Source organism: Anomaloglossus baeobatrachus, chromosome 4 (genome assembly GCF_048569485.1).
Source record: "Anomaloglossus baeobatrachus isolate aAnoBae1 chromosome 4, aAnoBae1.hap1, whole genome shotgun sequence".
NCBI lineage: Eukaryota > Metazoa > Chordata > Amphibia > Anura > Aromobatidae > Anomaloglossus > Anomaloglossus baeobatrachus.
The window spans coordinates 504,423,315-504,450,607 of record NC_134356.1 but is presented as its reverse complement, the minus strand read 5'-3'; the positions used below and the strand labels follow the sequence as shown (position 1 = coordinate 504,450,607).

The window sequence follows — 27,293 nt, the reverse complement described above, 5'->3', positions numbered from 1 at the left end:
AAACACCCGAGCTGCACCCTAATGGTATGTACACACTGTGCCTGATAGTGCCAGGACTGCACTGGCTGCAGCTTATACACAAAAATCCTGATGTTTGGTTCCCTTTAACTCACTTGGGCGTTGGATTTCACTAGAGCTTCATAGGAGCCACTGGACTCCTCCTCCATAATGAGACCTGCCCCACAGATGATTAATAGGGTTTAGGTCTGCAGACTTGCTTGGCCAGTCCAGCATCTTTACCCTCAGTTTCTTTAGCAAGGCAGTGATCATATTGGAGGTGTGTTTGGGGTCGTTGTCATTTTGAAATACTCCCCTGTGGCATAGTTTTTGAAGAGAGGTGATCATGCTCTGCTTCAGTATGTCACAGTACTTGTTGGCATTCATGTTCCCTCAATGAACTGTAGCTACCCACAGCCGGCAGCACTCATGCAGCCCCTAACAATGACACTCCCAGCACCATGCTTAATTTTAAGTAAAGCACACTTGTCTTTTGTTCTGCTCACCTGGTTCCTACCACACACAGTAGACACCATCTGAACCAATTAAGTTTATCTTTGACTCCTCAGATCATAGGACATTGTTCTGGTAATCCCTGTCCTTAGAATGCTTGTCTTTAGCAAACTATTTGTGGGCTGTCATGTGCATGTTCTTTATTAGAGGCTTCCTTCTAGCACAACAGCCATTCACACCAAGTTGAGAAAGTGTGTGGCGTATGGTCTGAGCACTAACAGGCTGACGCCAACCCCTTTAACCTCTGCAACAATGCTGGCAACCCTCATACATCTATTTTGAAAAGACAACCTTTTGAAAAGACCACCATGCTGAGCATATGCACTCAACTTCTTTGGTCAACCATGGTGAGGCCTGTTCTGAATGAAACCTGTCTTGTTATACCGCTATATGGTCTTGGCCACCATGTTACAGCTCAGTTTCAGGGTGTTGGCAATCTTTTTATAGACTAGACGAGCTTTATGTAGAGCAATATTTTTTTTTTTTTTGCAGATCCTCAAAGAATTGCCATGAGGTGCCATGTTGAATTTCCAGTGACCAGTATGAGAGAGTGTATCAGGGATAACACCAAATTTAACACACCTGCTTTCCATTCAAACCTTAGACCAGGAGTCTCAAACTCTGCTTTTTATTTGGACCTCTTATAGAAAAAAATTTAATTTGTAGGGCTGCATTCTTTACAGGACAAAGTGACATTTTTAATGATGCCATATTTTTTTTTCTATACACCTTTGGATCACTTTCTTTGAACGTTTTTCTCTCATCTATCGTATTTATTTTTTTAAATGTCGCGGTCGCTCGTAAGTGTAACACGCAACGACGTCGCTAATGAGGCCGGATGTGCGTCACGAATTCCGTGACCCCAGCGATATCTCATTAGCGATGTCGTTGCGTGTAAAGCGGCCTTTATGGTGGAACTCAATTTTATTGCCAGTGGTTTAGACATTAATGATTGTGTTGAGTTATATAGCGGGTACACCAAATTTACACTGTTATACAAACTGTACACTTATTATTTTACATTGTATCAAACTGTCATATCTTCAGTGTTGTCCCATGAAAGGATATAACAAAATATTTACAGAAATGTGAGGGGTGTACTCACTTTTGTGATATACTGTAGTATACAGCAGGAGACTTGAACTTGGATTCTTTTGAACACTTTCAACTGGTCTCCTTCTAAACTGGCCAATTTAGAAAACATTGCCTAGACTAGAGCATCATGAACAATTTGTTTTTAGCGCAAGGTCAATGTATGGAAAATGAGCATAAACTGCACATAGTTGGAGGATTGACTATTCTTAAATACCATTTTAGGCTCTGTTCACACTTTCTCTTTTTTTATTTTACACTTTCAGAGCTTGATCACAACATTGTATAAATCGAAGTGCCATCTGGCTTTTTTTTCTCAAAAATGTTGTTTGATGGGGCAGTGCTGATGAGCAATTCTTTTCACTGACAAAATCTGTCTGTGAAAAAAAATCGCAGCATGCTGCGATATCACTCTGAATTCAGACGGGTGCAAGATAAAATGGGATACTGTACTGGACCCCAGTATAGTGCATCCGATGTTTACGGATACATTACAATTCTGTAACATAGTAACTGTAAATGGTCCTGTAAATGATTAATAGTTGCTGAGTAAAAAAAAAAAGAACAGAAAAGCCCCCAGATGACCCTATCCTCAGTGTGTGCCCTAATTTACCAAACATGTCCATAGACCTCCATGCACTTAGGCTGTGTGCGCACGTTGCGTACTGCCTTGACAAATATTCTGCAGTGATTTGGCAGCGCATGTGCGCTTCAAATCGCTGCAGAAACACTGCGTAATGGATGCAGTGTGTCTGCAGAATAGATGCCGATTTCATGCGCTCTGGATGCGGCCCCTCCCATAGAGACAGTGAGAGCAGCATGCAAAGCGCACAAAATAAGTGACATGTTGCTTTTTTGAGCACAGCGATTTGGATCACAATCTCAGCATGCAAATCGCTGCGCTCTCAAACGCAACATATGGATGGATTATGCACAATCTTCATAGATTGTGCTGGGGATGCAGGCGTTTATGCTGCAGGGCAATACGCAGCGTAAATGCATGAAATTACGCATCGTGCACACACAGCGTGTATGCATCAGTATACCTTTTAATTTACTGTACTGTACTATGTAGCCGTTCATTATACCAGGAAGTGGGACACATTAAAAAAAAAATACTGCATAAGGTGTGTCATATATGGGCGGCACGATGGCTCACTGGTTAGCACTACAGTTTTCCAGCGCTGTGGTCCTGAGTACCACCAAGGACAACATCTGTAAGGAGTTTGTTTTTTGTAGGTTCTCCCCGTGTTTGTGTGAGTTTTCTCCCACACTCCAAAAACATACTGATAGGGAATTTAGATTGTGAGCCCCAGTGAGTACAGTGTTGCTGATGTATGTAAAGCGCTATGGAATTAACCCCTTCATGACCGAGGACGTACTGGTACACCCCAAATCATGAAGGAGTGATCCCTGCCGGCTGCTGCGGTGAGCCGGCGGTGATCCCTGCACATCTCTGCTGATTTGAACAGCAGACATGTGCGGCTATCAAGCGCAGGTGGATCTATGATCCACCCATGCCTGTTAACCCCTTAGATCGCGCTGTCAAAATGTGACACTGTGATTTAAATGGCCATGGCAAGGAAATCACCTTTCCCCACCACCATCAAAGGCCCCATGACGGGATTACGAGGAGCCGATGGTGGCACAGGGTCATGTGATGACTCCTGTCGCTCCTATGACATTGTTCCTGTTACAGCCGACAGAGCAGCTATCTAGTTCTGATTAACAGAAATGAACAAGCGATCAGACTGCTGATTCTTATATTCCCCTATGAGACTATTAACATAAAAAAATAAAAGTTTTTATAAATTTAAAAAAAAAAAAACTTAAGTTCAAATCACCCCCCCATTTGCCCCATTGAAAATTAAAAGGTTAAAAAAATAAAAAATATACACACATTTAGTATTGCCATGTTCAGAAATGCTTGATCTATCAAAATATAAAATCAATTAACCTGGTTGGTAAACGGCGTAACGTTAAATAAATTCCAAACTCCAAAATTACATTTTTTGGTAGTCACAAATTTTGTGCAAAAGGCAATAACAGGCGATCAAAACAACGCATCTGCGCAAAAATAGTTCCATTAAAAATGTCAGCTCGAGACTGAAAAAATAAGCCGTCACTGAGCCCCTGATCCCGAAAAATAAGATCGCTACGAGTCAAGGAAAATAGCACAAATAGTGTGCCACTTTTTTTGACAAACTTCTGAATTTTTTTTAACCCTTTAGATAAGGTTTAAAAGTAAACTTATACATGTTTGGTATCTATGAACTCATACCGACCTCAGGCATCACAACGACACATGAGTTCCCATATATTGAACACGGTGAATAAAATATTCCAATTTTGCCGCAATTTTTTGCCGTTTTCAAGTACACTATATGGTAAAACTAATGATTTCATTCAAAAGTACAACTCGTCTCGCAAAAAATAAGCCCTCACATGGCAAGTTTGAAAGAAACATAAAAGAGATACGGCTATCGGAGGAAGGGGAGCCAAAAACCCCCCCAGAAAATCAGACGTGGTGAAGAGATAAACAATCAGCCTCAGAATACAGCTGCTGGGGTCCCTAAGAGAGTGGGGCCCTGAGAAATTGTGTATTTTGACTCCCCCCTAATGTTGGCTCTGACTGTAACTAGGGTTTATTTTTAGAGTAGGGCTTATATTTCAAGCATACTCCAAGAATCCTGTGAAATAATGCTAGGGCTTATTTTCAGGGTAGGTCTTATTTTCGGGAAAACACTGCATGTATAGTTATTTGGAGTATATATGCAACTTTGTAGACTTACAGATGTTTCTGTTGAAGGTATACTGTATGGAATTCTACTGATAATACCAACTCACATATCAACAGTACCTTAGAAAATTTTATTGCATAAAGCAAAATCTATGGAAGTGATGTGTCACTCATGAGAACAATATACCTCTTCTCTTAATTTTTTCATTGCTGATGGCAGTGGCTTGTTAAATTGCAGCAGATTGTTTGACTGTATAAATATAAAAATTGTATGCTCTTTCAGGACTTTGCAGGCGAGGGTCTGCGGACATTAGCCCTGGCGTACAAAGATCTCACTGAAGATTACTTTACGTGGTGGCTGAAGATCCATCATGAGGCCAGCACGGCTCTGGACAACAGAGAGGAGCGGCTGGCAGCTGCGTACGAACAAATAGAAAGTGATATGACGGTATGTGCTTAATTCACCATTCTGATTGTTTATACAGGTTAATGTAAATGAACATGAATAGTTTATATACTAGGTTGATTTAGTTAATGAAAAAATACACATATTCCAAAAACAAGAACCATAATATAAGCACAGAGCAGTCGGAGGCAATGAGTCACTATGTTAATGGAGAGTGTTTGGGGGGTAGACACAATAACTGAAAAACCTAGTAATGAGCATCTAGATGGGGAATAAATGTGCCACATATGCTGCCTTCTCTATTAATAGGTATACAGTCCTCATTTAGGAAGCTGTATCAAAAGCAGTGGAAGGAACTAGCTTTAACCCCTTCAAGAACAGCGATTTTCCATTTGTGCGAGTTTGGGTTTTTTTTCACCTTCTTCCAAAAGCTATATATTTTTTTTTATTTTTGAGGGTCTATATTTTCCTGGATGAATTGTAATATTTGATGGCGCCATTCATTTTATCATACAATGTTCTGGATAGCGGTGAAAAAATTTCCAAGTGCTGTGAGATTGGGAAAACCTATTTTCATGTTTACTATTGTTTTATTAAATAAAAAATAAAACGATGATAACATTTTAATTTTTATTGAGACAATTGTTTGGCATATATAACATTTCTATTACACATAGTGGGCTCAATGCATTGAATATCACAAATTCTAGGTTTTCAGATTCTGTTTTTTGCTTCTTTACTGCAAGGGTTACATACAGTGCCTACAAGTAGTATTCAACCCCCTGCAGATTTAGCAGGTTTACACATTCGGAATTAACTTGGCATTGTGACATTTGGACTGTAGATCAGCCTGGAAGTGTGAAATGCACTGCAGCAAAAAAGAATGTTATTTCTTTTTTTATTTTTTTTTTAAATTGTGAAAAGTTTATTCAGAGGGTCATTTATTATTCAACCCCTCAAACCACAAGAATTCTGTTTGGTTCCCCTAAAGTATTAAGAAGTATTTCAGGCACAAAGAACAATGAGCTTCACATGTTTGGATTAATTATCTCTTTTTCCAGCCTTTTCTGACTAATTAAGACCCTCCCCAAACTTGTGAACAGCACTCATACTTGGTCAACATGGGAAAGACAAAGGAGCATTCCAAGGCCATCAGAGACAAGATCGTGGAGGGTCACAAGGCTGGCAAGGGGTACAAAACCCTTACCAAGGAGTTGGGCCTACCTGTCTCCACTGTTGGGAGCATCATCCGGAAGTGGAAGGCTTATGGAACTACTGTTAGCCTTCCACGGCCTGGACAGCCTTTGGAAGTTACAAAGCTCGTCTACAGTTTGCTCATGATCACTTGGAGGACTCTGAGACAGACTGGTTCAAGGTTCTCTGGTCTGATGAGACCAAGATCGAGATCTTTGGTGCCAACCACACACGGGACGTTTGGAGACTGGATGGCACTGCATACGACCCCAAGAATACCATCCCTACAGTCAAGCATGGTGGTGGCAGCATCATGCTGTGGGGCTGTTTCTCAGCCAAGGGGCCTGGCCATCTGGTCCGCATCCATGGGAAGATGGATAGCACGGCCTACCTGGAGATTTTGGCCAAGAACCTCCGCTCCTCCATCAAGGATCTTAAGATGGGTCGTCATTTCATCTTCCAACAAGACAACGACCCAAAGCACACAGCCAAGAAAACCAAGGCCTGGTTCAAGAGGGAAAAAATCAAGGTGTTGCAGTGGCCTTGTCAGTATCCTGACCTTAACCCAATTGAAAACTTGTGGAAGGAGCTCAAGATTAAACTCCACATGTGACACCCAAAGAACCTAGATAACTTGGAGAAGATCTGCATGGAGGAGTGGGCCAAGATAACTCCAGAAACCTGTGCCGGCCTGATCAGGTCTTATAAAAGACGATTATTAGCTGTAATTGCAAACAAGGGTTATTCCACAAAATATTAAACCTAGGGGTTGAATAATAATTGACCCACACTTTTATGTTGAAAATTTATTAAAATTTAACTGAGCAACATAACTTGTTGGTTTGTAAGATTTATGCATCTGTTAATAAATCCTGCTTTTGTTTGAAGTGTCACGGAAATTTGGATATGCCGATGACTGGGCACTTGCTATGGTAAGCAAAACAATGGAGGAAGCAGAGGACGTTCTTACAAAAGATCTTAGTGTAATGGGAAAGTACTTCCGACAATGGAGATTAAAACCTAACCCATCAAAAACGGAAGTTTGTTGCTTTCATTTACACAATGCAAGTGCCAAGACTGAACTTAAAGTACAATTTGAAGGCCAATCTGTTAAACACAATTTCAATCCTAAGTACTTAGGTGTAACCCTTGATAGAAGTCTAACTTTTAAATCCCATCTGGATAAATTGGCACAGAAACTGAAAGCACGTAATAATATTATTCAGAAACTTTGTGGATCCTCCTGGGGCTCGGCAACATCTGTTTTGAGAACATCTACTCTTGCCTTGGTGTACTCTGCTGCAGAATACTGTGCTCCAGCATGGTTAAATAGCTGTCATGTAAACTTAATTGACACTCAGCTGAACAACTCTTTGCGTATAATATCTGGTGCTATTAGACCTACACCTGTTCACTGGTTACCTGTGCTGGGTCATATCGCACCCGCAAATCTAAGAAGACAAAAGCTCCTACTTAAAGAGTACACTAAAGTAGTGAATAATGAAAAACTTCCAATACACCAAAATATCAGAGATGTTACAATACAATGATCGAAATCAAGACACCCACCCATCCGAACTGCAATCAACTTGCATGAACAAAACTTCAATTTAGAGGAGAAATGGCGAGAACTTTGGGTCAATGTAGTAGAAGGTGATCCCCAAATGTTCCCTAATTTACAAAACCCTCCACCAGGCTTCAATCTACCAAGGAAAACATGGGTTACTCTAAATCGTATCAGAACAAACTTTGGCGTCTGTGCAGATTTTATGTATAAGTGGGGAAAATATGACTCTCCGACCTGTGACTGTGGAGCAGATCGTCAAACTATCCAGCACATTGTTGAGGAGTGCCCCCTGAGATGCTACCATGGTGACAAGAAGGATTTCTATATTGTAAATGATAACACTATTGCATATATAGAAAATCTTGATATTCAAATTTGATTTTTATCCTTTTGATATTTTTCAATCACTGTCTATTGTCTGGTGTTTATTTTTATATGATGGTAAGATATACGTTCATACGATTAAATAAATGTTTGAAGTTTGCAGGCTCTAACTTATTTGCATCTTATCAAACCTGCTAAATCTGCAGGGGGTTCAATACTACTTGTAGGCACTGTAGTCACCTGTTTTGATAGATTGGCTTTTAAGAACAAAATGAGGCAAAATATTTTCTATTTCTTTAAATTTTATTTACAGAGGAAAAAAAAAAGTATGACATAATTGTACGTTACACATCAGGAAGGGGTTAATGGTTGAGTTCTGTCTTCTGCAAAAAAATAAATAAATAAAGTGCGGCCTTACCTTGTCATTATTTCCTTCATGTATTCCCTATTTCTTGCCTACGTAGGGATAGATATAGTCCCAGTAACAAACTGTTTTTTTAGTGTTGTTATAAAGCTGTAGCAAGTAAATGTAATCCTGGCAGGCCCAACACAGCTCCTTGCACCTCATGCCATAGTATACACTTACTGCACTAATAACGCAGCAGGCCGCCTACTAGTTTAGCTCTTGCCTGTACTGTAAATACAGGGTAATAAAACCATGAACACGTACTTGGTTCTGTGGACTTCCCATTTTTGGTTTATAATTTTAGCATTAGAGATGAGCAGATCTATTCACATTTGATCAAGTTAGTTACATTTCCTGAAATTCACAGGCTCATGCAAGTTCAAACACTTTGAGATCTCATTTACGATTCTCAAAAATGAAAAATAAAAACTTTCCGTGCGCAATTTCCATCACTGCTGAAGTATCAGAGTGGGCTGATAATATTTTGCATTTCTGCATGGGCCTACCCATAATGCCCTGCAGCTGTGAGATCTTACAGATTATCATATAGTACAGTGGGGTCAGTACCGGGGCCATCACAGATCGGGCACAGTTTGTACAACAGAGTCATTATCCATCTCTAGAGTCACAGGATAAGTCTCTTTCCTCTTTCTCTCATCTTTTTCTTTGTCTCTATTTCTTTCTCACTCTCTCCATTTTCCTCTTTGCCTCTCATGTAGAGTTAATGCTTTTATGGTTAGTAGTGTTCCTTCCTTCCTTCCTAACTTTTTTCTTTCTCTACCTTTCTCTCTCTAACTTTCTTTCTCTCTAAATTTCTTTCCCTTTCTCTCTCTAACTTTCTCTAACTTTTTCTTTCTCTATCCTTTTATCCTGTAGAGGGTAAACTCTTCTAATCAGTAGGGTTCTCTCTTTCTGTTTTATTTCTCTATTTCTATCTTTCTATATCTTGTAGAGTGCAAGCTCTTATGATCCTTGTTGTTCTCTCTCTTTATAATGTAGCCTCTTAGCGCCAGCATTGTCCTTTTTTTTCTCTCTCTTTGTAACTTTCTCTTTCTCTCTCTCCTCTTTTTCTGTATCTCTCGTAGAGTGTAAGCTCTTATGATCAGAGGGGCTCTCTCTCTCGCTGTTTTTTTTTTATCTATTTCTCTTTCGTTCCTCTCCTAGAGTATAAGCTTTTATGATCAGTGGGGTTCTCCCTCTCTCTCTGTTTTTTATCTGTCTCTCTTTCGTTCCTCTCCTAGAGTATAAGCTCTTACGATCAGCGGGGTTCTCTCTCTCTCTCTGTTTTTTTATCTCTCCTTCTTTCCTTTCCTAGAGTGTAAGATCTCTCTGTTTTTTTATCTCTCCTTCTTTCCTTTCCTAGAGTGTAAGATCTTATGATCAGTGGGTTTCTCTCTTTCTGTTTCTCTTTGTTTTTTTTGTTTTTTTTTAATCTCTCTCTTTGTTTCCCCTCCTATAGTGTAAGCTCTTACGATCAGCGGGGTTCTCGATCTATTTTTTTTTCTTATCTGTTTCTTTTTCCTCTCTCTCACTCTCTCTCTATCGTTGCTTTGTTTTTTTTGGGGGTTTTTATTCTTTATTTAGCAGCAAACACGGAAATAACACACAATAATACGTGCATGTTTTGACCTTCACTGGCCTGATACAGATCAACAAACCATCAAGATATGGGTAACGTCATAAAAGTCATTCCATGTCAACCGAACTTTCAATAGTTCTGGGAGGTAGGAATAAATGTAGAGGAATTGGAAAGAAAAAAGGAAACAGTGAACAGGCAAAGAAGGTATGACAAAGAAGGTATGACAAAGAGGAAGAAGAAAGGAGGAGAGAGGAGGGGGGGAAAGAGGGGAACGCACATAGGGAAACATTAGCCAAGGACCAACAGAGGACAGGTCGTGTAGCAACATGAGGATCCAGTGGTGTTCATACTCAGTCTGAGAGTATCCATTTGCCGTAGTCGCTGGAATATTTGAACTCAATCAAGTAATACCAAGTTTTGTAAAAGGCATCATATCTATCGTGGAGTGAAGCTGTCAGGTCCTCTATATATATCAGGTCATTCACTCTACCCGCCCTTGTGGACAAACACGGGGGGACAGAGGACCTTCAATCCAGGGGGACACATGCCCTGTCCGCAATCACCAGAAAGCTCAGCAGTGAACGTTTGTACAATCTGGAAGAGGACTCAGGGAGTTGGAGCAAGAGTAGCGCCAGGCCCAGGATCTGCGTAGTTCCAGTCTGATAAAGTCCCTCCCAAAGCAGCTGTAGAGCTAGGCTTGTCCAAAAAATATGTAAGAAGTCTCCCTTGCCCACTCAATATCTCCAACATTTAGGGTCTACAGCAGGGTACATCCTGTGGAGTTTAGTGGGAATTTTGTACCACTGGGATAGGCATTTATAATTTTTTTTTCTTGCAGTTTCAAGCTGACAGATGTCTTGTGGGCATGGAAGAGAATATTGTCCCTCTGCTTAGTAGAAAGCGTTAAGACCAAGATCCCTTTCTCAAAGCAGAAGTTAACCGGGGGGGTGGGGGGGAATCCTTAGAGTTAACTAACATGAAGTGTGAGATGGCCACACTTCCACACACAACTAAACCCAATGCGAGGTTTAGAAAACAGGCTGTAGATGGGTAAAGTATGAAGAAAATGTCATAGTTAGATAGAACACCACAGGCCCAACGGACATGGGACAGAGCAATTCTGGAGGTCTTCCGTAGTAGGACAGTCACCTCTGACACCGATCTGTTTTGTCTGGAATCTACCCCGAGAGATCCACAAGCGAAACACCATGTAACGCCTGCCTGAATCCACAGACTCAGACGGGCTGTAATGGACAGGCTAGAGGGATGCCACTCACCAAGCAGGACCCCCAGAACCCTGAAACCCTTTAACCCCTATACAGGGATTTGGAATTATAGAGGGCCCTGGATAATTACCACTACCTGTGGAAGGCTGCAGTCCAAGAGAGTAGTCATCAGGCAGGGTCAAACCAGGAACAGGGACAGAATCTGCAGGCAAGGACATAATCAGAAAACAAGCAGTGGTCAAATCCGGATCGGGCAGCGAGGTACATAAACAGCAGGAAGGAAAGGTAGTCAGGAAACAAGCAGAGATCAGCACACAGGAATCACTACACAAATAACACCGGAACCAGGAATAGAACGATCTCTGGCAGTGGTCAGATGACAGGAGGGGGAATAAGAAGGGTGTGGTATCTTCCCATTGGCTGCAGGTGAATGATGGCAACTTCAGCTGGAAGACACACGCCACCTACAGTCAGCCAGTGGTACTGCAGGTTCCAGGGAAACCCAGCCTAGTGGATGAGCGGAGCCTGCGCTCAGCAGAGCCACGGGCTCCGACTCCTCTCCCATCACCAGCACTATACATGGCGGGAACACGACGTCGCCTGGTGATCAGAGCAGAAGTCGCGGAGCGGATTCCGGTGGGGACATGACACACCAGGTCAAATAGGCCCAGTCATAAATCCGGGGAGCCAATGATCAAGGAAAAGGAGGAAGGTATAAGGATAATAGATCTGCGTACCTCCAAGATGGAACAGCAAGCCAAAGTGGCACTGATCGTTGGATGAAGCTTAAGGCCTGGGTTGGAAGGGAGGGACACCCAGGGAGGGCAGCCAATTGGATATCTGAGAAGCTTTGTTCGACTTTGGAGGTCTAGGTGGTCTTCATGGAGGATCTCAAGAAAATGGATGTCAGCTAATAAGGAGTCAGTCTCAGCGTTTCTCTCCCGCTTCAGACGGGCCCTATGTTTTGTGAAAATCCCCCTCTCTACGCACTTATGGGCTTCACATGTTATATTAGGTGAGGTGTCACCCCTGGAGCTGAGATCAAAATACTCTGTTATCCCTCTGTTTTCAATCTCTTTTCTCTTTCTTTCCTCTCCTAGAGTGTAAGCTCTTAGGCTATGTGCGCACGTTGCGTACTAGCCCTGCAGAAATTTCTGCAGCGATCTGAAGAGCACACGTGCGCTTCAAATCGCTGCAGAAAATGTCCGTAGAGAAAAAAAAAAAGCCGATTCCATGCGCTCTGCCTGCTGCTCCTGCCGTAGACAGAGCAGGAGCTGCTGGCAAAGCGCACGGAAGAAGTGACATGTCACTTCTTAGAACGCGCGCTTCGGGCAGCAGCCGAAGCGCTGCGCTCTAATACGCCACGTGCGCATGGCTCCTGCATAATCTCCATAGATTATGCAGGGGACGCAGGACGCATGCAGTTACGCTGTGCTACAAAGCGCAGCGTAACTGCATGTAATTACGCTACGTGCGCACATAGCCTTAGAGTCAGAGGGGTTCTCTTTCTCCTCTTTCCCACATGTATTTTCCTAGCAAAAAAGAAGCTTTCCAGTTTTGAGATTTGTATTAATTTATTCACTGTAAAGTGAACCCTCAAAATTCAGGGAAGCCGACAAATTGGAATTTCAAAAGATCTGCTCATCTCTAGTTACCATACATCTAGTGACTTGAGTTGACTGTGGTTAGACATCTTGTATTTTGCTGACTTTGTGGAATCTTTTACTACATTTTTTTTTTATATTAGTTGAATATTTTGCCACATGTAACTGCTTGAATTATTTTTTAATTAATACTTTTGTCTTTGTGATTTTGTTTCCCTATCTTTTCTACCTAATTGATCTAAATAATAGATGTTACTAGGAAATGGGTAACCTTTTAGTTTTGCAGTAAATTTTATATTTTTATTTTTGCAAACTTATTAGCATGTGAAGTGGAAGTAATTGCATGTATCATGTCCTCCATTGAACGCTCTTTTAAAACATGGCTGCTATTGTGTGATCTGCTTCAGCTACTAGGTGCTACTGCAATAGAGGACAAACTACAAGAAGGAGTGACCGATACCATCGCTAGTCTCCTACTGGCAAACATTAAGCTGTGGATTCTAACTGGAGATAAGCAGGGTAATGCTGGAAATTATGTATATCCTAGCTGTACTACCCGGCTTCGCCCGGGTTAATAACTGCTGTTAACAAAATAGAATGTATTAACAAAAATGTATTCTGCACACAAAAACCACAAAACAAATAGATAGAAATGTAATTATAATATCTGTCTCCCCCCCTCTGTATATATCTCTCTGTGTCTCTCTCTCTATTTCTTTCCCTGTCTGTCTGTCTGTCTGTCTGTCTTTTTCTCCATCTCTCAATCTCTTTCCCTGTCTGTCTATCCATCTCTTTCCCTGTCTGTTTCCCTGTGTCTGTCTCTTTGTCTGTCTCTTTACCTGTCTGTGTCTGTCTATCCATCTCTTTCCCTCTCTTTCCCTGTCTGTCTCTTTCCCTGTCAGTCTGTCTCTTTGTCTGTGTCTGTCTCTTTGTGTCTGTCTCTTACCCTGTGTATGTCTGTTTCTTACCCTGTCTGTGTCTGCCTCTTTCCCTGTCTGTGTCTGTCTCTTTCCCTGGCTGCATTGTGACACGCCAACATTCCATATAAGGGCGTGGCTGCGCATTCTTCTGAAGTTTTGGCTGCACTGTGGTTCCCAGCTCCATTCGCTTTAATGGAGGCAGGTTTTTTGGCGAATAACTGTAAAGCGCAGGGTTAAAATTTCCCCTCAAAACATAGCCTATGACGCTCTCGGGGTCCAGACGTGTGAGTGTGCAAAATTTTGTGGCTGTAGCTGCGACGGTGCAGATGCCAATCCCGGACATACATACATACACACATACACACATTCAGCTTTATATATTAGATTTACTGCACCATTGCTTTTGCCATGCTAATATTAGATAATGATTGTCAGCTCCTGACTATGCCTAATTCTTTCTAAGGATATTATGATAATGGTATAAGCTTTGTTCTAATTGAGGGCTCCAAACATTTATTCTATCGCATGGCAGCTGCCTGCAGTTTCCACTAGAGCAGGGGTCCCCAACCTGTGTCTCGGGAGCCACATGTGGTTCATGGGTGCATGATGTGTGGCTTGCGGCTGTCTTCCAGCTTGGTCATAAACACCAGGACTAACAAACGGCTATGAAGAGCAGGTCTCCATATGGTGACTTTTGTCAGTAATACCACATAGAAGAGCAGATCGGAAAGGCTTTGTGGTAGGAACCTCTGGACCTTGGTGAACTGCCAATGTGTGATTTCTTTGGAAAAGCTTTTTGCTGTCGTTATACCAGAAATGGGGTCTCTGGGTATCACTACTATGAGGGGGGCGGGAACTGAACGTGGCTCATGACCCTCTCTCAAAGGTGAATGTGACTTCTGACTCTCTTTAAGCTAAATGTGGCTCTCAGGGTCAGAAAGGTTGGGGACCTCTGCACTAGAGGCAGCCTACTGCTCGACACTTAGCTAATAACGCTTTACTTTCAGAGAACATATCTGATATACTTTATATCTGTCATATGTATTACTGTCAAATGTAATAGATCACAGGAAGAGTCACATCTTGGTATTGTTTTAAAGCTAAGAACTAGCCCAAGGAAGAGCAGACTAAAGTGGTAGTTGCCCTGATTTGGAAAGGTACAACCACTGTAAAGTTTAACCTGTTCACAACGCATGACATACTGGGTATGTCATAGATCGTATGAGGTTAATCCCCGCCACCTGCCGTAGGCAGTCCGCGGCGATCCGCACACATGTCATCTGATTTCAATAGCTGACCTGTGTGCCTACCAGGCGCGTATGGAATCGCGTTTCACCCGCGCCTATTAACCCCTTATATATCGCTGTCAAAATCTGCCAGCGAGATGTAACCGCGCCGCCATAAGTACAACTTACCCAGCACCATCGGAAGTCACGTGACGTCATCACGTTACTTCCGGTGGTTGCCATGGTAGCACAGGGTCATGTGATGACTCCTGTAGCTATCATAAGTCACTTTCTCTCACTGCCGACAGACTGTCGTGTGTGAGACTAAGGGCTCATGCGCACGTTGCGGAATTACATGCATTTACACTGCCTATTGCACTGCAGCGTAAATGCATGCGTCCCTTGTCCCCTGCACAATCTATGAAGATTGTGCATGATACGTGCGCACGTTGCTTTTCTGAACGCAGCGATTTGGGTGCTAAAATTTTGACCCAAATCCGTGCGTTCAAAAATGCAGCATGTCAATTAATTTGTGCGCTTTAGATGCAGCTCCCACTCTGTCTATGGTGTGGGCAGCATCCCAAGCGCATGAAATCGGCTTTATTTCTACAGAAAATCTGCATCCATTATGCAGTATTTCTGCAGCGATTTGAAGCGCCCATGTGCTGTCAAATCGCTGCAGAATATTTAGCAGGTACGTGCAAACAAGGCCTAAAGCAGCTTTTCTCTAGATCTCAGCTGTGTAGCTGTGATCTGGAGAAATGGAAGAGCGATCAGATTGCTGATCGTTATAGTCCCCTAAGGCTAGTAAAATAAAAAAAGTTAAAAAAAAGTTTTAAAAAAAATCTAAAAGTTCAAATCACCCTCCATTTGGTCCATTGAAAATTAAAAGGTTAAAAAAGCCCTATCAAAATATAAAATCAATTAATCTGATCAGTAAATGGCATAGCGGCAAAAAAATTCCAAACGCCAAAATTTAGTTTTTTGGTCACTGCAAATTTTGCGCAAAATGCCATAACAGGCGATCAAAACGTAGTATCTGCGCAAAAATTGTACTGTTATTATTATTATTGTTTATTTATAGAGCACCATTGATTCCATGGTGCTGTACATGAGGGGGTTACATACAGAATACATATACACGTTACAATAGACAGACTATCACAGAGGGAGGAGGGCCCTGCCCTTGCGGGCTTACATCCTAAAGGATTTTGGGGAGGAGACAGTAGGTGGGGTGTAGGTTGGGCGGCAGCTCCGCACGATGGTGGGGCGGCAGCTCCGCACGGTGGTGGGGCGGCAGCTCCGCACGGTGGTGGGGCGGCAGCTCCGCACGGTGGTGGGGCGGCAGCTCCGCACGGTGGTGGGGCAGTGAGGTCATTGTAGATTATAGGCATTTCTGAACAGATGAGTTTTCAGGGTCCGTTTGAAGTTTGCAAGTGTAGTAGACAGTCTGAAAAAAACTGAAAAAGCTGACTGTTAAAAAACGTCAGCTCGAGGCGCAAAAAATAAGCAGTTATTGAGCCATAGATCCCAAAAAATGAAAACAGGTTTCGGAAAATGGTGCAAAAAGTGCGCCACTTTTTTTGGTCAAACTTGTGAATTTTTTTAACCCCATAGATAAAAGTAAACCTATACATTTTTTATGTCTACAAACTCGTACCGACCTGAGGCATCACAGCGACACATCAGTTTTATCATATAGTGAATAAAATATCCCAAAAACTATTGTGCAATCGCACTTTTTTGTAGTTTTTCCGCACTTGAAATTTTTTTGCTGTACACTACATGGTAAAACTTATGGGGTTTTTTTAAAAGTACAGCTCGTCCTACAAAAAACAAGCCCTTATAGGGCAAGATTGACGGAAAAATAAAAAAAAGTTACGGCTCTCAGAAAAAGGGGAGTAAAAAAATCGCCCGCAGGTGAAGGGGTTAAAAATGTCTCCAACTCCCTGTATGCAATACATATTGGCTATTGAATTGAATGCTATTGTCTTGGTTACTTCTTCTTGATCATATCGACAGTGGAATGGAGACCATTGCTCTTTAGTTGTAATTGCCACTATCTACAAGTATCCAGTCTGTTGGAATCTCATTATTTGTTTTTCAGAATATGTTTCTGCTAAAACCTAGTACAGTTAAGATAGGTATGGAGAAAAAAAAGTGTTTTAAGACATTCATCCTGGGCTTAACTAAGTTTCTATATGTTTTTCCTTCACAGAAACGGCCATGAATATTGGGTATTCATGCCACATGCTCACTGATGACATGAATGATATTTTTATAGTGTCTGGTCGCACAGTAACTGAAGTACGGGAAGAACTAAGGTAGGCTCTGATCACTACTGCCACTACTGCGGACCGAATAATTGGCCATACAAGATAAGTATCATGCCCTGAACTCCATTTATATCTTTATCCTAGGAAAGCAAAGGAGGCCACTTTTGGACAGAGTGGGAACCTATACAACGGGCATCAATTCTCTGAGAAGACAATGGAAACAAAGCTTCATTCTGTCTATGAGGAAACTGTAACTGGTGAATATGCCTTAGTTGTTAATGGACATAGCTTGGTAAGTATCTATATATATATTATTTTTAAAGTCTGCTATTATGGATTTTGTACATTATTTCCTCCTGTGTAAAAGAAAAAGGAAAACCTAGTGGCAAAAATCTTTTTTTCCCCCGAATTCTTTGCTTGCAGGAACTTTTTACTTGTGTATAATGGATCAATCACAAGATTGCGTGCAAGGCTTTAAGGGGAATGGGTATCCAGGTTTTTGCTACCTTATAGTAGAGCAGCATAATGTAGGAAGAGACACCCTGATTTCAGCAATGTATCAGTTTACTGTGAGCGTCCATTGTGATACATTCAGAGTTTTCTCTGCTGTAAATGTAGCAGTGCTCAGAAAGCTAACCCTGCCCACACCCCTGATCAGCAGCTTTCTATGTACATTATATATTGATTGTAAGTTGATAATCAGTGCTGAGGGTGTTGTTAGACCAGGTGGCACAAAAGAAGATAGTGTGGCAAGGATAATCTCATGCTGATAAAACACTGATTGTATTCAAATTACAGCACACAACATAGTTAGTGACACATCACTGAAATCGCTACCTCAGCCACTGCCCTATGCTGCCCTCAGACTGCATAGCAAAAATCTGCTGACAGATTCACTTTTAAGGGGCTAGTCCTAGAAGAAAAAGTTGTCCTCAATCCTTAGGTTAGGGGATTCCTTACTGCTGGGTTTACTAGGACTCCCAGAAATTCCAAGAAAGGGTCTCTAGATCCCAGGATCTAGGCTTTGCAGAGGTGCCCATGCTCAAGGTCCACTATACGTATTCATTGTCTGTGGGACGCCTGGAAATAACAGAGCGCTGTATTCTGCTTTCTTTATCAGGCCCATAAAAATGAATGTAGCAGAGGTTGAGCATGCGTTACTCAAGATCCAAAGTCCTGTTCTTGGTTTTGCTAGAGGTCCCAGTGGTGGGACCTGCAGTGATCAGTGAGTTGTGCCCTATTCAATAGGTACAGATAACATTACATTTTTGTTATAGGAATTTAATACTTGAACAATTAGGCTTGTGTGTAGCTAAGAATAATCTCTCATCTTTGACTTGTATATTCTTAATCTTGTTTGGTTTTGTACAGTGTTCTATTGCAGTTGCAGGGATATCCTTTCTGTCATTATTTCTGATTTAAAGAGTACAGGCTGACCTTTTAAATATTGTAAAAGAGTCTCCATAGCCCGTGCAAGATGGCTATAATCACTACACTGGATTCCAGTAAGCCTAGAGCTCGTCGTCTTGCCAAAAGGAATTTGTTTTCATTAGAGAATGTGTTTCTTGTACTAATATTGGACTGTGAGTTTGTGAAGAGAATGGTTTCTAATCAAGCATTTGACCTCATCATTATGTTTGATCTGATTCTCTAGTTGATGCTAAAATGTTTCACTAACAATTGAATTTTAGAACGTGAAAATGTATATTTTTTTTCCTTTACTAATCCTCTGTGCATGTGTGCAACTCTATAATGGGACTTTATTTTAATCCTAAAAGATCTTAAATAAAATAGACTAGAATAGATTGATCTGTATTTCTTTTAGCCTAAAAGGATAGGCTATAAATGGTGATGTATGACATTAGAAAAAGCAATACCATTATAGTCCATGGGATGTATTCAGTCTTGCAGCTTATGTCCATTTAAGTGTATGGGGTTGGGTTGTAATACCATATACATACTTTGCAAAAATAGACCCCTTTTCTTCTAATCTCTTCGAAGACTTCTAAAATAATTGCTCCTGTTAGCTGATCCAGTAAAGTAGTTTCCGTTACAATGGTTACTGATTGCACCTGTACCAACGGATCAGAAGTAGTTTTGAGCGGACCCGGATCGGCAAAATCCTGATCCGCAAAATCCTGATCCGCACGGTTCGAGAGTACGATCCGAGTCCGACCAGTACCTGGGATTCGGGGTGCACGATCCGGATCCGGGATTTTTTTTCTCTTCTCTCTCTCTTCTCTCTCTCTTCTCTCTCTCTCTCTTCTCTCTCTCTCTCTCTTCTCTCTCTATAGCCGCGGACATCTGATCCAGACTTCGGCGGCAACCCGATCCGGATCCGCTCAACTCTAGTCAGAATCTTATAATTGTTTTCCTGTGCTGCACAGGCGATGGAAAATTTATGAATGAGGATAAAGGACTTTTTCCAGTCCTCCTCGGGAATGGAAGTCCTTAAATCTCTATTCCACTTCTCGATATATTTAAGGTCTCCCATGTCCGCCTCTGTAATCAGGAAGGCGTAAACCAGAGACAAGAGATGCCCGAGAGAATCTTCCCGCAAAAACAATTGTTCAAATTTTGTGGGCTGAGCCGCAAAAAGCCCAAGTCTGTTGTCAACCTTCAAGAAGGACCTAAGTTGAAGGTATTCCAGCCAAGCCGTTGGATGCCTACCCTCTGTGAGAAAAAGGGCCGAAAAAAGGGGTACTTCAAACTGTGCAAAGTCTGGGCTATCCGTGTGTCCTCCCCCCTCCTCCAACATAAGAAACGCTCGACTCCCATCCCTGGGGGGAACTCCGGGTTAGAGAAGAGCGGTGAGCGTGAACCAGGACCCCTTGAGAGAGATCCCCACCTGCACTCCACGTCTTAGACCCTCAGCGATGCCTTGAGAAACTCCGCCTCTCCATCTATCCGTCTCCTCCGCGACGGTGTGATCCACGGGAGGAACTGCAGGGGTGTTTCGGAGCAAACCTGCTCCAGACTCACCCATTGTTTAGTGCTCCTATTAAATTGCCAATCCATTAGTCTCAGCAGAAGAGACGCCTTGTGGTACTTTTTAAAGTCTGGCAACCCTGCCCCCCCTCTCCCTTAACTCTACTCAACACTCTCCCCCCCACCCGAGAGCTCCTCCCTCCCCACACAAATTTGTTAATAATTGTCTGTATTCTGGTAAAGAAAAACGATGGTAGTGCTATAGGGGCCGTTTGAAAGATATATAGAAAACTAGGGAGAACATCCATCTTGATGAGATTAATACGTCCAAACCAGGACAGTTTCTGTCTATCGATTTGTTTAAGGTCTCTTATAGTGCATTCCAACAAAGGGAGGTAATTGAGGTGAAAAATCGTAATACTGTCCTGTGGTACCGCCACCCCCAGATAAGTCAGGGCCGATGTCTGCCATCTAAAAAGGAAAGTTGGATGCAATATGATCTACTTCCCTCGCAGGCAGAGTGAAATTCAAGACTTCTGATTTATTATAGTTAACTTTAAAGTTGCTTAGATGTCCGAAGTTCTTAATTTCCTTAACCAAGGAGGGAAAGGATATGTGGGGCTGTGTAATGTATAGGAGGAGGTCATCTGCATATAATGCTGCTTTACAATGATGCTCTCCCACCTCTATCCCTTTTATATCTGGGTTCTGTCTAATGGCTAAAGCCAAATGCTCCATTACGGATACAAATAGGAGGGGGGATAAGGGACAACCCTGTCTGGTACCATTTTTTATGCTAATTGGCGCGGACAAGGACCCATTTACCTTTATTCTGGCAGTCGGTGTACTATAAAGGGAGTCCACTCCTCTAAGGAACCTGTCACCTATTCCCACCTGTCTCAAAGATGCCAACATGAAACTCCAGCTGACCCGGTCGAAGGCTTTCTCCGCATCTATGGAAAGTAAACACATAGGTAGTGCCTTTGCCTTCGCCCGAGCCAGCAGAAGAAACGTCTTATTCGTGTGATCTCTTGCCTCTCGACCCCCCACAAAACCCACCTGGTCCGTGTGTATCACTTTTGGGAGCAAAGGTGCCAGTCTATTGGCGAGAGCTTTTGAAAAGAATTTGACATCTATATTAATCAATGATATGGGACGGTAATTGGAGACATTAACCGGGTCCTTCCCTAGCTTCGGAATTACACATATACGCGCCTCTAGAGACTGAGGAACAAAAGATGCTCCAGCAAGCACCGAGTTAAAGACCCGTGTCAAAAAGGGGACAATCTGTTCCTTAAAAACTCTAAAAAATGTAGTTGTAAAACCATCCGGTCCCGGGCTCTTACCTACTGGGGTGTCTTTGATAACCGAAGATATCTCCTCTTCCGTAAAATCTGACTCCAGCGTCTCAATTTCTGATTGCGCTAGCCTAGGCAAGGCAGTCCGCTGGACATAGTCCTCGATCTTATTATTGAGTGCCGTCGGTGACATATCAGTAAATGGACCCTTTATGTTGTACAGTTCCCCATAAAAGGCCCGGCACTCTTCAGCTATTTTAACCGGGTCCTGAATCATATGTCCTCCTCTGTCCTTAATTTTCGGGATATGATTTGTGAGTTTCCTCGGGTGAATAAACCTGGCTAATGCCCTTCCGCACTTGTCTGCATGTTCATATAAGTATCCCTGTAAACGTACCCTCTGTGCATAGTATTTTTGATCTAAGAGCCCCCTAAGTTCCTCCCGTGATTCGACCAATTCAACATACACCGAGGCCGATAAGGATTTTTTGTGGGACGCCTCCAAGGTCTGTATTCGCTGAACCAAAGAGGTAATCAGAGAGGCCCTCTCCCGTTTAAGTCTCGATCCATGCTTTATTAATATACCCCGCACCACACATTTAAGGGCCTCCCACTGTGTCAGCAAGGCTGTCTGGTCCTGAGTGTGAATTTCCAAGAAATCACTCATCACCTGTCGTATTTCCGCTACACATAAGTCGTCTTTAAGTAGATGTTCATTAAGACGCCAAGTCCATGGTCGCCGCGAACCATCTTGGGGAGTGAGTTGGACGAACACCGGTGCATGGTCCGATAGACCTATAGACCCTATGGAGGCCTGGGCATGCCACGGTATGGCGTGTTGGCTAATCCACAACATGTCTATACGGCTGTAAGATGAATGAATTGGGGAGAAATAAGAGTAATCCCTCTCCGTGGGATGCAGTGCCCTTCAAATATCAACCAATTGTAATGCTTGCAACTTTTGCCCTAGTGCCAACATCCTTTTTTGTGAAATAAAACGCCGCCCCGAGGAGGTATCAATTGCCGGTTCAAAGGTGAAATTAAAGTCCCCCCCAGCTATTAAAGACCCTTCTGCAAATTCCGCCAGCCGAGACAGGAGGGAAGAGCATGCCACAGTGGGTCTGGAGTTAGGTAAATACCAGTTAGCTACGGTATATACACCCACACCAATCTGGAGCTTCAGAAATATAAATCTACCCTCAGGATCCACCAAAGAGTCAATCACGGAGAACACCAATGACTTATGGAGAGCAATGGAGACCCCCCCGGATTTAGCAGTCGGGTTAGGGCTGTGAAACCATGTTGTGTATAATCTATCCCTAAGAACTGGGACCTGGCCTGCTTTAAAATGGGTCTCTTGTAATAATAACTCCTGAGTCCTCTGTTTATGCATAGCATAAAATATTTGCGATCTCTTTTGCGGCACATTCAACCCTTTACAATTAAGGGAGCCAAAATTAAGTTACGTCATGCCGAGCACTGGGGTCCCACACCTAAGGATAGGGGTGAAGAAGGGGAAAGAGAGATGACCAGAGTAAGGAGCAAGAAACGCAGCAAGAATCAAGAAAAGATTAGGCTGTGAAATAGAGAAAAAGAAAGGGAAAACAAAGATTACAAACTGTACCCCAACAAATGCGGTAATTCCTGGGTATTGCTTTCAAGCGTCACTCAATCCGCGACGCGTAAACCCAAACTAAGCGTGTGCTTTCCAGAACGGAAGCCCCCAGCCCCCTCCCGGCCTCATTATAAAACCCAAACCACGGACAAACCCCAGTTCAGATGCGCGCCCTGCAATTCCCATCCCCCCCACGTCCCACCCCCCTCAGGGGTAGGAAGGGAGGGAGAAGAGAGAGGTAGAGAGAGAGAAAAAAAAAGGGGGACCAGGAAGGGGGGAAGGAGAGAAAAAAAAAGGGGGAAAGGAAAAAAGGGGGGGAGGAGAGAGAAGAAAAAAGGGGGTGAGGAGAGAAAAAAAAAAAGGGTGGGGGAAGTAAAAAAGGGGGGGGAAGGAGAGGGAACAAAAGGGGGGAAAGGAAAAAAGGGGGGGAGGAGAGAAAAAAAAAGGGGGAAAGGAAAAAAGGGGGGGGAAGGGGGGCAAGGAAAAAGGGGGGGAGGAGAGAAAAAAAAGGGGAGAAAGGAAAAAAGAGGGGAGGGAAGGAGAGGAGAAGAAAAAAAAAAGGGGGGGACGAGGACAGGGGGGACAGGGCCACGGGGGGCAAGAAGAAAGGGGGAAGAGAGAGGTCGAGGAGCACGGACCCGAAAAGAGGCGATAAAAGGCCAAAGGGGACACAGAAGGAGGAAGCGGAAGGAAACATGAAAAACGGGGGGGTGTTAATCATTACCATAAATGTCCTATATCAAAATGCTAGGAATTCTGTAAAATCATCTAACTACAAGAATCGGGGGCAGGAGGGCAAAATTGTAGTGGCAGAGAGAGGGAACCGTTTCGACTCACGTAAGTTATTATATGTAGCGTTAAACCTCTCCCATGACTTCATTAACTTAAACTTAGCCCCTCAATCAGCCCTCCGTATCCAACCCCCAAATAACAATACTACTCAAGTACAGTATAAAGTGTGAGAAGCATACAAGCCCCGTCTTGACGAACATCAGTCCTCTCCTCGCGATTACTTCTTGGAGGACGCTGAGGAAGCCCCCGCGAGAATTCTCTTGGAATAGAAGGCCAGTCCTCAATTTCAACTCTGGGAAGATTCAAGGCCTTCGAAAAGGGTGTCAGATTCTCTGGTGAATGAAGAACGTGCATTCGGCCGCCACTGCGGACTTGAAGGCGAAAAGGGAAACCCCAGCTGTACACCAAGTCCCGTGACCGAAGGAGCTCCAACAGAGGCCGTAGTGCTTACCTCCTCTGGAGAGTAAGACGAGAGAGGTCGGGTAGGATCTGCAACTTAATCTTTTGGAAAAGGAAAGGTACCCCTTCCCGGAGCTACAGCAGAATAGACTCCTTTTGTAAATAATGGTGGACCCGACAGATCACGTCCCGCGGGAACTCCGAGTCCGCTGGTTTGGGTCCCAAGGATCTGTGTGCTCTATCAAGTTCGATCTCCGTGGCTGGAGGGAGCCCCAATATCTTGTTGAAGATTCTTTGGAGGACACGTGGAAGTTCCCTGGAATCAACGGACTCTGGCAGACCCCGTACTCTCAAGTTGTTGCGTCGTCCTCTGTTCTCTGCATTGTCCAGTGCTTCAGTCAGGTAGTGGAGCTGGCGAGATTGGGTCTCTAGCAACTCTTTATGAGAGGATAAGTCCTTCTGCATTTCTTGTAATTGGGTCTCCTGAGACAGGACCCTTGCATCTATATTCTGCACACTGGAACGCATTTCTGTCAGCTCTGACCTGCACGCCTTCTCCAATCTGGAGATATAGCCTTCCATGTCCTCTCTGGATGGGATGCTGATGATTCTTGCTCTGAGCTCCCTCAGCTCCCTCAGGACACAGGAACCTTCCTGCCCCAGCCCCAGAGTGCTGACATGCTGAGAAATCTGGCTGGTGGAGTGCTCCATACTCTCCATATCTTCTATATTAGCTCTGACCTCTGTGCCTGTCACAGCAGCTGCAGTGCCACTGAGTAGCAATGGGCTGGAGGTCCAGGGAGACCCATCTTCCTGTCCCTCCTGGAGCTCCATTGACAGTGAAGGGCTCAGGGGCAAAGTCAGATCCCTCTCCCCTCCTCTAGGAGAAGCTGCAGAGTCTGCAAGGCCCAGGCCTCTCACCCAACGCCCGTCCACCTCCTCTCCCACTGCCAGGACCTGCCCCCCATGCTGTGAAGACACCAGAGCCTGCTCCCTCCGAGTACCTGGCTCCTCAAACCCCACTTCTCCTCCAGCTGCACAGGATCTGTCACCGTCTGGATTCCTGCCTCCACCTTCTGCTCCTCTGGCTGTTCTCTGCTGTGGGCCTCTGACAGGTACTCCGTGCGCCTCCACCCACTCCCCCGCCGCCACTGCTGCTTAGCTGACAGGGCCAGCGGCCATCTTACTTCCCTCCTGCTCCATCTGTGCCACTCTTGGTTTAGCCAGAAATCGCTGGATGCTGCCTCGATTCTGCCTGGAAAGGTGTTCTTGAACTCCCTTCCGCCTCCTCGTGCTCATAGTCCGGGATAGAGGGCCGAAAAAATTAATGTAGCAGCTGATTTCCTGGGAGATAAGGGGGAGCTGAGGCAAAGCACAACCTCACTCCCTCATGGCCAGGACACGCCCCATGAGATTGTTTTTATTTTTTTTGTTTTGTTTTTTTTTTCATTTGAAATTGAAAAAAGTCTAATATGGACTTCTTATCTGTATTATTTGTTGTGTTGTGAATAAAATATGACTATAAGAGATTTCCATTCATGTTTTAAATAGTATACCACTATATAGTACAAGAGTTTACAAGCACAAAAGTGTATGTAGACATTACAGCACAGGATCAAACAGGTAAAACATTTTTTAAAAACAGGCAAGAAATTTTTTTTACTGCACAAAATCAGCTGTGATCCCGTGCTATAAAGTCTGTATACTCTTTTATATCCTCCCCTGCCCTGGAGATATGGCATCATCAGTCCATGTCCCTGTACGGTCAGACGTGGCCATTACACAGTACATAGCATACTGTATGTAAGATTATCTCAGCACAGGAACTTTTTTTTAACCACATCCAATTGTGGAAACTTATTGTTCCAAGGTCTATTGATTGAAATGAACTATAAAATTAACTTAGCTCACGGGAACAGCCATTTCAATTTCAAAAAATGATCTGCAGAGGACTTCCCAGATGGATTTTTATGATACCTCACTACTAATCTCTGTGGATGCTGTTTTACACATATTTGTTATAGAAGTTATTACTTTCTGTCATTTGTTTTGAAGAAAAAAAAAATGAATTTAAGAACAATGTTTTTGTGTTTACAGGCCCATGCCCTGGAAGCAGACATGGAGAAGGAATTTTTGGAGATTGCATGCATATGCAAGACTGTGATCTGTTGCAGAGTGACTCCTCTTCAGAAAGCACAAGTGGTTGAACTGGTGAAAAAGTATAAAAAAGCAGTCACCCTGGCCATTGGGGATGGTGCTAATGATATCAGCATGATAAAAAGTAAGCCGTGCAAGCCTTATTTCATATCAGCTGTTCTTTGTGCTATAGTTTGTCTTTTCAGGCTTTCTTTTAAAGCTCCACTAAATCACTAAACTAGAGCTTATAGAAGCAGTGTTATTAGGAGAGATGATACAATGCTATAGAAAGACTCTGTTTCACCAGGAATGGCTTATAGTAGAGAAAATAAATTACATTCAGCTGTACAACAGATATTCATAAAGCATATAGTACTTATTTTGAACCCCATTTAACAGGTTAGTACTAAGTTCACCCTATTCACTCTCTATGTAACTCTATGTGGCTGTACTTGCCTAACTCCAGCACCTGATTCACCTCTGCTCCATTCAGATGGAGCTCTTCAGAGGTCCATTCTCGAGATCAGTGGTGGTCCCAGAGTTCAGATCCCCACTCCCTTCCCTCGCTACCAAGTTGTTCCCTATGCTATTGTAGGGGAAAAATTACTTTGTGTAAACCCTTTGAGGAACACCTTTATTCAAAAGATCAATAAAAGTAAAAACACGGAGGCAGACATAGAAAAAAAATATTCACACTCAAATTCTGCAAAAACGTTCCATATGGTTGTGAAAAAAACAGGACTTTTAGCTTACGGTATATGTGTTAGTTATGGTAAAATGACATATCTAGTATGCATTTAATGGGTAAAATTTCAAAACTGGTATGAAACACACTAATCAATTCATATAAATGTAACATTATGTCTGATCTTTGTAGTCACCTGCACTGAGTACAAGAGCATGGTATACCTTGTCCTCTAAAGTCAAAGCAGGCCATAGTGTCATGGGGAATGCCTACTACTCAAGCAGACGGCCACATTCATTAATACTTCTGCATTCCTTCTTACACCCAGTATATGGGATAACATTTACTAAATAGGGCAGAACATTACATA

The 27,293-nt window shown here is 43.0% G+C and overlaps 1 protein-coding gene across 5 annotated transcripts in view; it reads left to right on the top strand.

The window, feature by feature from the left end:
• ATP8B4 (ATPase phospholipid transporting 8B4 (putative)) overlaps positions 1-27,293 on the top strand; it is a 500,578-nt gene that overhangs the window by 427,715 nt on the left and 45,570 nt on the right. For all 5 annotated transcript variants that reach the window (XM_075345819.1, XM_075345815.1, XM_075345817.1 and 2 more), the window contains exons 19-23: positions 4,626-4,790; positions 13,056-13,167; positions 17,013-17,118; positions 17,215-17,362; positions 26,200-26,383. In XM_075345819.1, the coding sequence (XP_075201934.1) occupies positions 4,626-4,790; positions 13,056-13,167; positions 17,013-17,118; positions 17,215-17,362; positions 26,200-26,383 (715 nt within the window). The remainder of the gene's footprint in view (positions 1-4,625; positions 4,791-13,055; positions 13,168-17,012; positions 17,119-17,214; positions 17,363-26,199; positions 26,384-27,293) is intronic.